The sequence below is a fragment of the Halictus rubicundus genome, chromosome 1 (genome assembly GCF_050948215.1).
Source record: "Halictus rubicundus isolate RS-2024b chromosome 1, iyHalRubi1_principal, whole genome shotgun sequence".
Classification (NCBI taxonomy): domain Eukaryota; kingdom Metazoa; phylum Arthropoda; class Insecta; order Hymenoptera; family Halictidae; genus Halictus; species Halictus rubicundus.
In genome coordinates this window covers 13,052,908-13,068,790 of record NC_135149.1, presented here as the reverse complement: position 1 = coordinate 13,068,790, position 15,883 = coordinate 13,052,908, and the positions used below count along the sequence as shown (strand labels likewise).

At 45.8% G+C, this 15,883-nt stretch overlaps 1 protein-coding gene across 1 annotated transcript in view; it reads left to right on the top strand.

The window, feature by feature from the left end:
• The window catches only part of L (zinc finger protein Lobe), a 111,188-nt gene that overhangs the window by 32,150 nt on the left and 63,155 nt on the right, over window positions 1-15,883 (top strand). Inside the window, exon 4 of the mRNA XM_076788443.1 lies at window positions 10,301-10,372. Coding sequence (XP_076644558.1) covers window positions 10,301-10,372 — 72 coding nt within the window. The remainder of the gene's footprint in view (window positions 1-10,300; window positions 10,373-15,883) is intronic.

Below are 15,883 nucleotides of genomic sequence, written 5' to 3'. Positions count from 1 at the left end.
TTTGTAATTCGTAATTTCCTATAAAAAGGAGAAAATTTATGTCTATTGTATCCCTATATGTTTTTCAATAGATGTACGTTAACAACACCGAAATAGAATTTTATTTCTGTTTGAGGGAAATTAAAAAACATACATATTTATTAGATTCTGTTCGGAATCTTCATCGCGAGTATGACTCGATATTGTAGGGCAAGAGGTTAATCCTTGAACAGGGGATGGTTTTCACGATTTCGTGGCAGCCATGGCTGGATCCATTCAAATCTTTATGTGTCGATCATTATTTCATACGAGACATCAATGTTAGTCTTTTCACAAGTAAACAGAAATTAAGAGTTTAAAACTTTGTTTTCAAGTTTCGTCGTGTTTGCGTGTTTCGAAAAATTTTTCGAAGGATCGACCGAGTTGGCGGACCGCATTGTTGGCCTAATTGCAGTATACCATCGTCGGCGAGCGCCCGGACATCGTTTTCATCGAATTTGCGATTCAATTCGACAGAGAAACATTAGTTCCGAGCGAGGCACAAATGGGTTGTGGGGGGTGGTGTGGCGGTGGAGGGCTGAATTACGCGCGACCCTTTAGGACAGACAGAAGAGCAGCCCTTTTCGTCGGAGGTTGCGCCGTCGGAAGGCACGGTTAGCGTAATAATTTCGAGATCGTAGTCACGCTAATTCCTCCACTAATTGGCTGCGTCGGGCTGACGTAGGGCCGAGAGCTTACGGCCTTGTGGCGTCATGTTTATGATACGCAGGTGTGTGCGTCGCTTTATGGTTCATCTCGCGTTCTGAACTATGACCTCGATCGATACCCGCGATACACAGGTCTGACCGTCGCTAATTTCAAGCGATTGATCTTGCCGCGATTAGCTTTCAGAAGGGGAGGGGAGGAGGGGATGCTCTGAAACCTCCGATTAAAAAGAAAGCCAACAGACGCGGGCAATTTCTCCGAAGAATCGGTCGAAATTCGAGTGTATTTCTCGACGGAGAAACTCTTCAGGTTCTTCGGACTCCACGGAAGATCCTGAAGGACCTAATAGCTTCAAGAGCGTTCGGATCACCTCCAGATTCGACTTCTCGAGATGTACTCTAGGCTCTGGGAGATCGCAGCAACGCTTAATCCTGCTCGTGAGATTCTCAGAATTCTTCTTGTTCGCGATCTTTTGATCAGTTTTAAAGCAGCTAGCCTAGGGAACTCATTTTTTGAGTAGGAATTAAACTTCCTAAGAGATTTCAGATTCCTTCCTGATGATGTTCGATGGGTATATCGTAGGTCATAGAAGCTCACAGTCAACTAGAAGCTGTATTTTTTCAGAGACAGGATGATGTAAGCAAGACTTGGTAGTAACTGTACCAGTGGATGATGCTCTTCTAAATGACCGAAGGCTCTTAGAATCCTTCTGGTCCAAGCATTCTCGATCGAGTGTTAGATACGAAGCTCTGGAAGCTGATTTCTCGGGAATAAAGTGATTCAGATAGGATTCGATAGCTTCGAGAGGAATTAAGAGGTCCAAACGAGTTGCAGATAGGTTCGCCGCAGGTCCTCCAGACGCAATTGTCCCGGTTCTGATCGATTCCGAGGACGCTGGATCTTGGGAGCTGATTTTTCGGGGTCTCGGTAGGTCCGTTTGGAAAAGTGGTCGCGGGCAAACGGTTCGGGGCTGCGAAGAGACGTCCCAGCAGGGACATCCGGCCAAATTAATTCCTACCAAGCCCACCGGTGTCCCTATCTCGGTGCGCAGAGCTTGCCGCTCGAAGGTGTAGAGGGTCCTCGTGCTGCCGCGTTTCGCAGTGTTGGTGCACGCGCACATCGGCGCGCATCGGGGCACACGGTCGGACACACGTACACCGGGCCGATCCTCGTGCGGCGGCGAAATACAAGGAACAGCCATCTTTCTCAGAAAGAAATTAAAGTTTTCCCGACGGTATACTTCCTCTCCTTCTCCGGCGGCCGCGTTCTCCCTTCGGTCTGCGGCCTCCTTCGTCTTCTTCGTCCCGGCCGCTGAAGGAGGGGAAAGGAAGGTCGAACGATACTGGCGCAGGACCTCGTCCTAGGACTTAGCCGGAGGCTCCTCCAAGGGTAACTCTCTCCTCTCTATCTCTCTCTCTCTCTCTCTTGGACTCTGGCTAGCCTATTGCTATTGTTTGCGACGATCCCCCGGGACGGGCCTGCCCTTAACAGTGGCATGTGCCGATGACACTGTACCGGGTGTTCGGAGTATCGCCGTTCTCCGTGGAACGCGAGCGATCTGCCTCACCGGCTTAAAAGGACACCGCAATATCCTTCGATCCTGACGCAAGTCCTACCTTTCTTCCTTCCTGCCTGCCGCCTTTCTTCTCCACTCGATTGTGGCCCGCTTCATTCCGACCATGATTTCTTTATGCCCGTGCCCGGCACTCGAATTAGCTGATCGCAGGACAATAATGTCTCGTCTTGGCTCACAGGAATATCTAACTGGTCACCAAGGGAACCGACCACCTCGAAGAGTCCAACAAAATTAGAGCAAATCAGCTGATCAGACCGAAACTACTGAGCTTTAGCTCCTTCATGTCCTTCAAACTCCAATGAAATTCGGTTCGTCCATGTACAACAGTTTATACTAACATGTGGATTTATATATCATTAATAATAACGGCAAATAATGGCGATAATTTATGGCATCTTCCGAGATTAAAAAGCAAAGTTCTCTCGCCTGGGTCTATTACCGAAATCATTGGTAGCCTGCGGGACGATGGTACGAAACGACGGTTACCGATTAATGAAGACGATAAGGTTTTTACGATCACCAGGTTTCATTAAACCCCATAAAAAAGAGTACCTTTGGACAAAGTTCAAATTGCTAATAAGAAAATTTCGGAAAAATGACACAATTCAAATCCCCTCGTATATTATCACGACTATCAGATTCTTGTGAACTTGAAGCAAGCTTAATGCTCGCACGAAGAACGCAAGAAGTCGATGGCGAACCTCATCAGTCTTTCGAGGATTCTGTAAGTAAATCCGTTTGGTCCCGTCCGAAAAGGTCGCCTGTCATCCTGATTTCGCTCACACGTGTTTCGCATTCCGGTGTGCTCGACTAAAATCCACCCTGAGGAACCTTCGTCCCTCAAAAATCGTAATTACCCCCACGAAGTGCCTCTCCGAAAGAAAAGGGTCCCCCTTTTAATAATTGAAAGAAACGTTTGCTGGCCGCAAGGTCGATTAAAATCGCATTAACCATACGGACAGATGACCAAAAATCGAGCGCGTTATCTCGTAGTTACCGGACACTTTGATCCAGCAACGATTAAAATCGAATTTGGGACCAGCCTGCCAGCCCACTTTCACGTTTTTCCCCCGAACGTCGATTTTTCATTTGAATTATCTAGCCACGTCCATTTACAGATTTTTTCGCGGCTTTTCACCGCGACAGACGCGAAAATCTGCGACTACGCGCTTCGACCGGTGAATATTGAATATTCGATAAATTTTTCACGAAATTTTTCCGTCCATCAAAACAGATTTCAGTTGTTCCACCGGCGTTTCGTAAATGGAAACGCGAGCTCGATATTATCGCCGGTTTCCATCGAACGCTACTTAATTAAATGGCCCTTCTCGACACGTGTTGGACTCTCGATCGCGAATGATAATCTATAATATCCTGTCGCAGCTTGATCGGGCAGTAGGGACACACCGTCGCGCATTCTGATGCGCATTAAACTCGAATTACTTAAGGCGCGCGACAATTAAACGAGGGAACTCGGTGTTATTAGTGCGCCGAACAGTCTATGATTACTCCGAATGAAATATGTCGCTAATGACCACCGTGGAACGATAGCCCGACACCGATCTCTCCAGCCCATTCGACGTCATCGTCTAATTGATTTTCGTGTGAAACGGGCGTCCGTGGATTTGTTTCCTAATTGAATTAACATATTAACCTCCCGTCGAACGAGTCCCGCGAATCGCGCGGGATCCTTCGACATAGTAATCAGCTAAACAGCGTCGAAGCATCGCGCAAATGACCGACAATGATTGATGAAATTTCTTCTGCCACCGCGTCCCGTTCTACGCAGACCCATTTGTGTTTCTTCAATCAACGATTCAATCAAATTGGTTGGTACACGCTTTTCGTGAAATTGTGAAATCATAAGGTATAAATTAAGTATCGACATTTCACGCAATTTCTTATTCAGCTTGTCCATAAATGAAAATTTATTTGATTTCCTAGAATGGTTTCTCGACTATCTGAGCGGATAACGACACAAAAGAAACTGAAATGAGCTATATCGATACAACCGACGATTCTACCGTTACCTTTCCAAGCCAAGTAATTCCATAGCCGTTTAGTTCTACAGTTTTCTCGCTACTTAACGAAGAATTCGCCGTTTCGCAATCAGATCGAGGGAACGCGGCGACGGACGCGTCCCCGACTGTTTCGCAATATTTTCCAAGTATCGGTGGCGTTATACCGTAGGCAATGACCACGATGGTTCGTAGAATTTCCCGCGGGGTGGGGGGGGGGGGGGGGCGAGAGATCCAATTTCCTCGGACAAAGGAGCTTCGGTTTTTCGAAGAGGGGGTCCGGGACGGGGCACACAATCAAGAAAACCGATTAAAGTAATGTAAAAGAGAGGGTACCCTGGAAAGCGGCAAGACGGACCATTTTCCTGCGGCGTTAATGCCCGGAAATTACGACGAAATTCACGAATCACGAGGAGAGAGGGCGGTGTCGGTTAGGGGGCGTGTTTTCCGAAAGAAAAACGCGAAATCTTGGGGGCGCGAGACAATTTCCAGGGAAGGCTGACGAAGCTCTCCCGCTGACTTAGCTCGGGAAGACGAGATCGCCTCTCGGCAGAAGATGAGACCGGGAAGATACGAGCGCGCGATCTAGCCGAGAGAGGATCGTTAGTATGGCCTCGGGACACTGACTACCTTTATCTCCTCGAGTTACCAAGTTTTACCGCGGAGACTAAAACGCCTCGACAACGCGCCGAGCCGAGCCGAGCCGAGCTGAGAGAACCGGCCGCGAGTTATTAGCCGAGCCGAGGAAACTTCCGAGGAAGCTTTCTCATTCGTTTGCCCCGCGAATTACAGTTGCCATACCCGCTGCAACGAACGATGCACCCGGCTACCGGAAACGGTAGCTGTTCCTGACAGTCGCAGGACCAACTAGTCCTACCGACCCGTCAGACTGACTCGCAAAGATCCCCGCGGAACCGCTCCGGAACTCGACTGAAACGAAAAATTATTTTCTGCCTCCTTCTTCTGCCCGGTCTTTTGTTCGCCGCTGAACCGCTTTTTACGGCACTGTTGCGCTTATCTTGCTGCAGAGTGCACTCTGCTGCTTCAAGGGAGAAAGAGCTACCGAGTTCTCAAATTTTTGTGGCCGGGTCACATTCTCCTTTGGGATTCATCTGAACCGTACCACTTGGGAAATGTTAAGACTAGCTTCTTCAATTAGAGTGTTAAAGAATATTTTATATGGAGAGGGATTAACACGTTCGCCAACAAAATATCGGATATCGATTCTTGGAGCTACATAATTTAGGACCGTTCACAGATTCAATATTTTTCATATTTCTCGTTCAACGATGACGATTTTCGCATTCTGGGTAAAAACAGACCCGGGCACAGCCGTCGGAGGGGTGAATGCAACGTATTTTCTGTGTGAAATGTTAAAACAATTTAAAACTCGTGGACATCACGAATATTAATGCTTTTTCTGTGATTTTACACAACAGTATACAGTAAATTCTATACATACGTCGCGAAGACCTGAATGATGAATGTCGCGGAATTATCCCCACTACCGCCAAGGAGTGTAAACATAACACGGCTCGGGTATGGCTCCTGGACGATACGCGACCCTGGCAAGACCCGTGTTGTTGACATATGTCGAAAATTCACTGTACATAAAATGAACTCGACAGTGAGCGATGGGAAGTGTCTAGTTGGGAAATGAGATTCCTCTTTTGTTTTAATTTTCGAGAATGCGATTACGGGTCGATCGAAACCACGACGTAGAAGGGGAAGGTTTTCTGGGCCGGACACATCGCAGATGATCGAGCAGACAGCGGCACCGCGTGTAAACACTAATCCGGCGTACATCCGCGATGGCTTCGAAACCGCGGGCGCTTCATCCGGTCGTAGTTGCAGTTGCAGCTGCATGAGTTTACCGCTCCGAGTACAATCGTATTAGATACGAGGCGGGGAATATAGCGGTGTCGGGAGAGCGAGTTTATAATGACGGAACAAGAAGGTCTAGTCGCGGGAGACCGTATCACATTTTACTCGCGTGTGCTTCTCGCTGCTGGCCTGCTAGATGGCTAGTCTTACTGTCGCATGCATGGCAACACCCTCCGTGTCGTAGTAGGAATCGAGAATCACACCCAATTTAACTTTGACGCAGCCAAAAATCATTTACGGGAAAAATCGATCACACAACTTTTAAAACTTCTTCGAAAATCTCTTCTAAAAATCCTTTCTTCGAAATTGATTTTCGTTTTCATCGAAAATGGCAGTGGACTCTTTAAGAAACAGTAGAATCGAAGAAACTTGATCAGTTCTCTCGGATTATTTTATTGCAGTTCATTTTCTGGACGGAATACCGGCATGTCTGTGCACGGGTCGCTTTTTCTACTTATTACATAACCTGCGGATTTTCTCTAGCAATTGTCTTTATGAATTTATTAGAGGTTTCGTAAATATTCTTTATAGTAAAATATAGTTTATCTACATCCTTGTCGGTTTAGAGTACTTTACCTACCTACTAGAATCAGCAGTGTGTTAATCAAAACCCCTCGGCTACAATGTCTTCCACCCTGAACCGTATTCCACTTTTAGAATATTCTCTGCTAGGATAGGATCGGTCAAGCCTCGTGACATGAACGTCGTACTGAAGGATTCGGGTGAAGCGGAGGAACCCGTCAAATTTCGAGATCCTGCGACGGTCGTGACGCATATCGGAGACGTTGCATAATTGAGCTCTCGAAAGAAATTGCAGGAGAAAGGTGAGAGAGAAAGAGACACTGGAGGCGCGCGCGAGAGCAGGGAATCCAATTTGGGTCGAATGAGAACCAGCGGGATGAGAGCCACTGTTGTGCTCCCGCGGGACCACTGGGAGCAGTGGGAAGCCTCTGTACCCGTGCTGGGGCTATACCCGGCTACACCGCGGCGGGTCGGCGGGAGAGAGAAGGGGGCCACACTCCCCAAGGAGGTAATTACCCTCCCTACGTTCGCCCCAGCCACCCACAAGCCATCGCAACTTCAACTCCTGCCGGAGTTACATGCTAATACAAAACCAAAACCGGTTCCCAACAGCTTCGAGTGCCGTCGAAATTTCTATACGTACTGCGCGCGTGTCCCACCGGCGAGAATCGTAATGACGTCGAGGACCCCGAACAGTCGAACCCTTGTCGACGAGTGCGCGCGATTTGAATCCCGAATGGGTAACCCGGCAAATTTTCGAATTGTCGGGATCCCACCTACGTTCGCCTAAACTCGCGGCAACAGCTTTGTACCATGGAACTGTCCGTCCCGAAACTTTTTCCGAAGACGGGAAACGGGGAATTGGAGATTAGAATTGCTTAGGCACGAGTTAGGTAGGAATTGATTAAATGAGGATTGGAGAATTTTTTGGACGAAGGCAGAAAGTGTGGTAGCGTGAAAATAGCAACTGTATAATTTTGTTTAAGGTTGGTGCATTGAAATTGAACGTTGTAGAAATTGATCAAAGGAGGATTAAGCGTTTTCGGTGGCTCGCAGGTGTATGAATAAATGAAACCAACGGTGTAACCGTACTTGTTAAATTGTGATGTAATTCTAGGCCAGCTGTCGTAAGATTGATGATCGGAACAGTTAATTTTGGCTTCTCTAGGCGGTTGAGCCGGTTGTTTATGGGATTTAGGGAGCCACGGGGTTGGTTTTACCGACTGCCGAGGGGAGTGTTAGCGTTCTTTTAGGGGTTGAAACGCGGCAGTGATTGGATTAGCTGGATATCGAGTTGGAAACGTTTTCGGGGGAAGGGTTGCTTGCTATCTCTCGGCTCTCGCCGCAACAATTCTTTCGTTTTCTTGGTTATCTCCTAAACTCGTCGACGATTGAACTGAGTGAACATGTATTGCGAGCACCCATTGTGATCTCAAACAAACCTATACATTTTTGTCATAAACGCACCAAACCCGCAGTCCAGTGATTAACAAATGGTTTGAGGACACTACAATTAATTTTGCCGCTGTACGCATGCCTGTCTTCTCTGAATCTTATTTTCTGGATCGATCGAGGATCGCAGCAGGCTTAATGAAATGTAGGATTCTTCCATTCGTCTTGCATGTTTGCATAAAAATTTGATGGGTTCCGATGCTTACGGCGAGAGGCAGCGGGTTAAAAGCTGCCATTTTTATGATCAATACAACGGACACATCTGATCCCGACGTAATGGCGGATCCTGAAATTGCGCGACGCGGTACGTGCGCGCACGCTCGCCTCGCGTTATTTGTTTTTTTTTTTATTTTTAAGCTCGTTCACCTGGTATATTTCGGTAGCAACGAGAAACTGATTACCAACAGTGTCCCAAGCGCGGCCTTGGAACTCCCAAAAGTCATACTCGTAAAAAAAGACTATTGTACACCGCGGACTTCCGGGTTATTTATACGAGTTATCTCTTCTCTGAAACCGCGAACCGCGCGGGCGCGCGCGCGCCCGTTTCTACAACCGCCGCCGTTGCTGTTGCTGTTGCACCCGTTGCTCCCGTTGCACCCGTTGCAATGTTCGCAACCCGGTGACTTATGAGCGATGATAATTCCAGCAGCTTGAGTGCTGCAGCTTTTCATGCCCCGACTACTTAGCCCGTAATTCACCCGACGTCTCCGCCGTCTCATGCGCCGCGTCTTATCAATGAGTTATTCGGGCGCTCGGACAAACAATTAACCCGCCCTCCCCCCCCCCATAGTCGCATGAACCACCCGTGCAAATCGACTTTCGCGATACCGCAATTTTTAGCATTCCTCCGCTCGCTCATTCAATTTTAATCTTCGCGTTCTACGCGGCATCACTTTCACGCCAAATATATTATTCAACGCTTTGACTGGCATCCTTGAAAATTCCGTTGTGTCGAAGTAACTTGTTCGGTGAAATAAAAATCGGTGAGGTGTATAATACTGTACGCTCTTTCAACCCTCTTGCACTCTGCACACCATAATTAATAGAATTGTATGACAAAAATTAATAGATTAAAGATTAAAAATATTCCAAGGATTTAAAAATATGGTTGAATTATGTTCAACCCATTGAAATTATTAAGAAAAGACCCAGCACCAAACCGGCATTAAAACGAGCAAGTTAGCGGAATTCTCGACCTGTCGGAGACCGTTTATCGATAATCGCACACGGAGACGCGGAAAAACTTGGATCACGAACACAGTCGCGAGCCCGTGGTTGTTTCGCGCAAGTTACGCTTAAAGTTGCGCATACGTCCGGTGGGAAATTTGAATTTTGGCCAGTTTTCCTCCATGTTGGCCCAAGGTGGTTCGGTCTCCTATGCGCAGGAATGGGCTATGGGAGCCAATATCACCGGGGTATGGCTCCCATGGGATCACCTCGTCTCTTTTCCACCCCTTTCTCGTATTATACGCATCCGTGTGGCAAAAGGGTCGTATGCGCCCATACTCGTGCCCGTGCCCATGTCCACGCCAGAACGCGAACTGCCCTCCCCCTTCTCTTTACTCTCGTACCCCCGTGTATCCCGACTTCGTTCTGCTCGATCGCACCAAGTCCCATGAAATTTCAATGTTGACCCCTATTAGGGTCCAACGGAGCCGGAGTTACGCGACTGGATTTCGAAGGGACTGATCGAAACAGACGGAAACGATCTGCCCTTCGATACTGTATCACCCTGGCCTTCGAACTGGTTCTTACTGGACTAAGCTGGGCGCTAGGGCCGTACAAAGGTTGATCGATTTTTCACGAACATTCTGAGTCTATTTTGTATCTCAAATTTTATTTTATTACGGTTCACGTCGATCATACACGACACAATTTTTTTACTAAGCTTGAAAGTCAATTTCTACTACAATCTATTAAATACACCAAATGGTATGAAGATTTACAACGATTGTTACAAAAATTGTTGGATATTATCCAAAATATTGTTTAGTAAATTGGTATTTAATAAATTAAACGTTTAAGTATTTATGAGGTATTGCGTTAGTACGAATAATATACGAACAGCAAAGAATTATTTGGAATGCAATTATTGTAATATTCGCGGAACAAATTCGCAATTTACCGTTTTCCTTCTAATGAAATGGTCATGATCTTTTTACAGACTACCTCCAAGACGGCAGGCCATCGTCGGTGCAAGGGCCGGACCTAGAGAACCAGAACAGCCTCGACAGCGGTGAGTTTTGATCAGAAGTTTTCCTCCCTGGAACGTTGGGCCGCGTTCTCTTGTTCTCGGGGCGATAACTCGGGCGACAGACCACGAAAACCGAGCTCGAAGAGCTCCGATACAGAGAGAGAAAAAGAGAGAGAGAGAGAGAGAGAGAGAGAGAGAGAGAGAACATTGCTCTTAGGCAGTCTCGTGACCCATAAAAATCTCGAAGATCCTAACAAGCGGCGAAGTCTCGGCGATAAAGAGGGTCGCGCACGCCGCCTCCCTTCTTGTTTCTCGGCCTCGATGCTTCCCAAGCCCGCAAACATGCGGGGGTGAATTTTTCAGGCTCCGAGGGCGAGATAGAGCCTGGTACACCCACACCATCCAGGATTTGGACCCTGTTTGCGGACGATTTCTCGCCGATAAACTGCGCAAAGACCGCGATTAATGCGAAACTACGGAATCTCGGTGTTAATCAGCGAACTCCAGCAACTCGAAGTAATTGCGTTAATTTCGAAAAGATAAGGGCCGAAAGTTCCCCGTATAAAAGTGTTCCGGAAAAAGTGTGTTTCAAGCGCAGTCTCGAAATTGTTCAACTGCTTCGGAAGTTGAAGTCCAGCTTTACGACTGATTTTCACGCGTTGGTTACTTGGTGCTGAATAATTGACCGAAAGTAGAGCAATTCGATCGCGCGGTGTATAATGGATCTCTCCGTTTGATTGTACGGGGAGCGAATGATATTCGCGTTCATTAAATTTCGACGGAGGTCTTCGACGACTCGTAAATCGACGGGGACAATTCGAGCAATTATTTATCGCTGAAATATTTATCGCGACGGGAAACAATACGACCCCGACCGCTCATTTAGATCTCGGCTTGTCTAGCTTTCATGGTTGTTCACCCCTTGCACCACAATCTACTTTAAATTTTTAACGATTCGTGAAGATTTAATGAATATGCTGGAAAACTAGCATTAACAGCGATACAATTTGTATTTCAATACTCGATGAGGGAATCAATACTTATTAGTAGACTGCGGATCTTTATGCAAAGTGTTCGTCATCAATTGTAAGAGCCAGGAACCAGATAAAAATTCTTCAATCATTCTAACACTAAATCTCTCGCGGTCAAATGACCGGTTTTCCATCTCACGATTATTGAAATTATAAAAACGCTTTCACAGGAAACGAATTGTCAGAACAGTCTCTTCTCGATATATGTCGCAAATACCTGGCTGATAAAAGTCGCTGAACTATCCCCACCACCGCGGGGTGTACTCGGTGAGGGGCCACGAAGCTCGATAATACGGGTAGGGTACGACGTTCAGCGTGGATCAAAGAATAGTCGTCTCCTGGACGATGTATGTCGCTGGCAGACCCGTGTTTATGACATATATCGAAAAAAACACTGTACTCCTAAGGCGTTTTTCAGTTTTATATGTTTTGTGCTTGGCAGGTTTAGCTGTAATAAATTTGATTAGAAGCAAAGCGTTTGAACTCGTCACGATACTGACTCGGTGTTAAAGGGTTAGGGATTAATTCGAGCCGGATTGAAGGCATCGAAACAGTCTTTCGGCGGGCTTAAGGCTTCCCATAAGACCCCGGGGACACTTTCAGAATCGACTGCATATTCGACACTCTCCTACACGGCCACGAATTTCCACGAATTCGACATACGCTTACGTAATTCGATTACCGGTCGGGTAACAGAGGACCCAATTCGGTTTCACTCGGTTTTACTCGACCAATCTCCCAAGTCCATTACTAGACACAGGAATATTGTCACAGACACAATTAACTATTTCGTTTGATTGATCTAGGACAGCGGTGTCCGTGTGCCGGGGATGCGCACGCGTCCCCACGGGAGCTTTGATCCTGCTCCTGCTCCTGCTCCTGTTTCTGGTCCTCGCCTCGAAACGCGTAAATTTTATCCTGTTTAGACCCCTTCCTGGCAAGCCTGCGTCCTCCCTACCTCCCGAAAGAACACAACCTAAACAACCGATAAACAGCCTCGAACTCTTCGGACATCTAATTAACTCGCTCCTTTAAACAATGGGATTCACAGACCATTTCGAACGCTCGAATCTGCTTCCAATTAGAACTGCTTTTAACAGAGACGAAATTGTTTCATAGCCGTTGGAGGACACCTGAGAATGATGATCTTTATTTTGTTCATTGAGGCATTCTTTTTAATAAGAAACAACATTAATCTCTATTTTACTTTTGTGATAGAGAACATTTTTGTTGTCGAAATAAATTTTTCTCTTGTTCACGTTTCCATAAAAGAATTGATAAAAATTAGAAACTTGCATAAAGATCCATTCGTTACACATTTCGAGCGAAGAAGGAAGATGATTTACGAATGACGCACCTCAAAGGTTGACAACAGGACTAACCGCGAAGGGTGGGAGTATTGTGTCCATAATCTTACCTGGGAAATGTGCGTCGCCTAAATGACAACAGCTAAGGTCAATTCAGTCGTTCCTGAACGCCAAACAGCACGTGTCGAATCTGTTCGTTAAATTCGCGCGATGGTGTTTGTAAAATTGTGCTGTAAAGGTCCTGCATCTTCTTCGGCAGTGGATAGAGGTCAGTACAATTTTCGCTGTATAATGTAAGCGTTATATTGTTACTATTCGGACTGATATTGCTACCATAACTAAATCGCAAGTCTTAATGCTAAAGTCACCACCGCTGGTCAAAATGACTGGTTCCAGATTTTGTATTGTATACTTATTGAAATTACAAAGATGCTTTCGTAGGAAAAAACAAATATCTCTAGTAGAGCACATATTACAATGAGAATTGCACAAAGTTTAAATAAATTCAATCTTGTCATTTTCATGTGGCAGTATGTACCAGTTACTTCTAAGGCAGCTATTAAAAATTGTTCTAGCGTTATTCTATAAATTTTCCTTACGTCATTAAATTTCTTGTGCTCAGTAGATAACCGAACATTTTTCAGTATTATATTGTAGAATAAATAAAAAATCATATCGGTTGGAAATATTTTGAAAATAAAATAAATATATTGGAAAAAAAAAATGTTTGGCTTTGTAGTTGAAATAGCTCAGAGTGCAAATGGTTAAGATAGATGAACGAGGATGATTTTCTTGGAAATTCCACGGAAATTTCGCGGATAGAAAGGGAAAAACCTAGTTCGCCGAAATCGGTGGTTGCGGCGAGATATCGAGCGACGCGAACAACAGTGGTTGTAGCCGAGGAGATTTTTAATCGGGGAGATCGACGGCGGAAGGACAAGCTGAGCCTGTTTGCCGGCCGAGCAAACAGCGTGCTCCTCGAGAGCGTAATCGAAATTGCGGCCGGACGACGAACGAGTTTCCGCGGATTCCGTGATGCGGCCGCGGTGATTCGATTACCGTCGACCAACACACAGGGATTCAGCTTCAGTGTCCGCTCTAGAGCTGTGCAGGAGGAAGTTGAGCTGGTTCCCTGGCCCGTGAATAAGACCGAGAGGGTTGGACTTTGCCCGCGGGCTAACCACCCCGGCCGACGTACCGGGAAGACGCGAGTATGTCTCTTCAGCTGCAACTTCCGCTACCACGTCCTCTGTCCATTCGAATCGAGTAATTAGAGAATTTTTCGGCACCGTTTCTCCCGAATTCATCGATTTGTGATTTTCGACGATTTTTTAGACTTCTTCTGTCCCGAGACAGAATTTAGAGAATAACCAGAATTCAGAGATATCAGTGACTGCTTGCATTGTTCATTGCATTAGATTTTGTAGGATTCTCAGTCTTAGTGATACCCTGAATAGCACCCCTGATGCTTGTGTGTCTCGACGATTGAAGAAAAATATTTGTATTCAGCTCCACGTGCCGTTCGAGCAATTCTGAAGTAATTAAGATGGAAATGTTAATGCTAAGAAACGTGGTTGAACGTTTGAAGAATTCAGATCGGAGTACAAGTATAGTAGCGTTTCACGAATTTGCGAGAAAAATGATCGAATTAAATATTGCTCGAATTATTAAAAGGAGAGACGAGTTTCTATAGAGCCTCTGTCTCCTGTAATTGGCATAGAGGATTTTGATATCGCACAAAGACCGCCCCGGGTCCAGCCGGCCGCTGTTATTTGTCAAATGCGTTTTAATGGCGGCTCGTCTGGCGCAACGGTGAAAAGATTGAATATTCGGCGAGAGACGAACATCGAAATGCTTTATCGAATTTGCAATTGCGGTTGTCGTTGGGGCGCGGGGTAGAGGTGTAGAGGAAAGGGGGAGGCGGGTTGCCGCGACGATAATAAACGATGTTGCTTAACTTGGACTGTATCTGACAATTTCAATTAACGGACAGTGCCGTGTAAATTTTGTTTGTTGAGCCGGCCGCGGATAAATCACCATTTAATTATAAGGGAAATCAATAGAATTCAATTAAAAGTCGTGTACACGGGTACCACCGCGCGATATTATTCCTCGGCTGGTAAAAGGGGACCTGGTTTGTTTAACAGGCTGAAAATTTGTTGCAAACCAGCAGCAGCAGCAGCAGTGGCACCGCGGTAAGAAAATCAGGTGGAACGAGGAGAGAGAGAGAGGACGATTGGTGGGTTTAATGGGATCCGCGTGTGCACGCGGAAACAGTTTGTACTTTGCCAGTACACACGAGGCGCTTGTCGACCGAGCAAACACTTAATTAACCCTTCAAGTTCTCTGCCACCTACTCTGCCGGTACCTTCGGCCAGTGAAATAGTACTTCGGATGTAATGGGTTCGCTAAGATTCATTAAGAATCAACCGCGATACCCTGTGTCGCGATTACAGGGACGCTGTTAATTGTGTTCCATTTCGGTCACGAGTTCATCAATAAGAACGCGAATCAAGCTTCGGAAATCTTTATCTCCTGGTCACAAGACATGTTGCAAGACATGTAAGCCACGTAGGAGTTTATTCCTCTTTCTAATAGTTTTATTAAGTTGTAAGAAATGTATTGACACTCTTAAATTCCTGTCATCTTTTTACCGTTTGAAATAAAACCCACCCATTTTTGCTATAAATGCATAAAATCCACAGAGTAGTTATTACTATCGCTATTTGGTCTGTCACTATCCTTCTATGCGAAACCATCACTGGATGAGATGTTCAGTATATGTATAGTTGACACAGATCTGTAAAACGTATTTTTTAAATTTCTAATATACGACCACATAAAAATGTTGTGGACAAAAACTTTTAGTATTTTCTCTGTAATTCCGACCATTATGCAAGTTTTTCAAATTTTTTCTCACGCCTCGTAGTAAAATAATTGTTCTGACTTTTCAAACAAATCGTATGGTTCAATATTAAAAAAAAGTGACCGTTCTTTGAATGTGACCGAACATTACTGTGACTCACTGTATACCAAACTTGAAAACTGATTTCGATATTTTCTGATGCCTGAACGTTTCCTCGCCGCAACTTCTAAACAGAGCTAACCATCGACCGGTAGCTTATGAATGTCACGGGGTCCAGGTGTCGCGACAATTAAAGAATGGTCGAACGAGATTGAGAAATCGTCGGAAATGGCGGGGCACCTTGAATCGA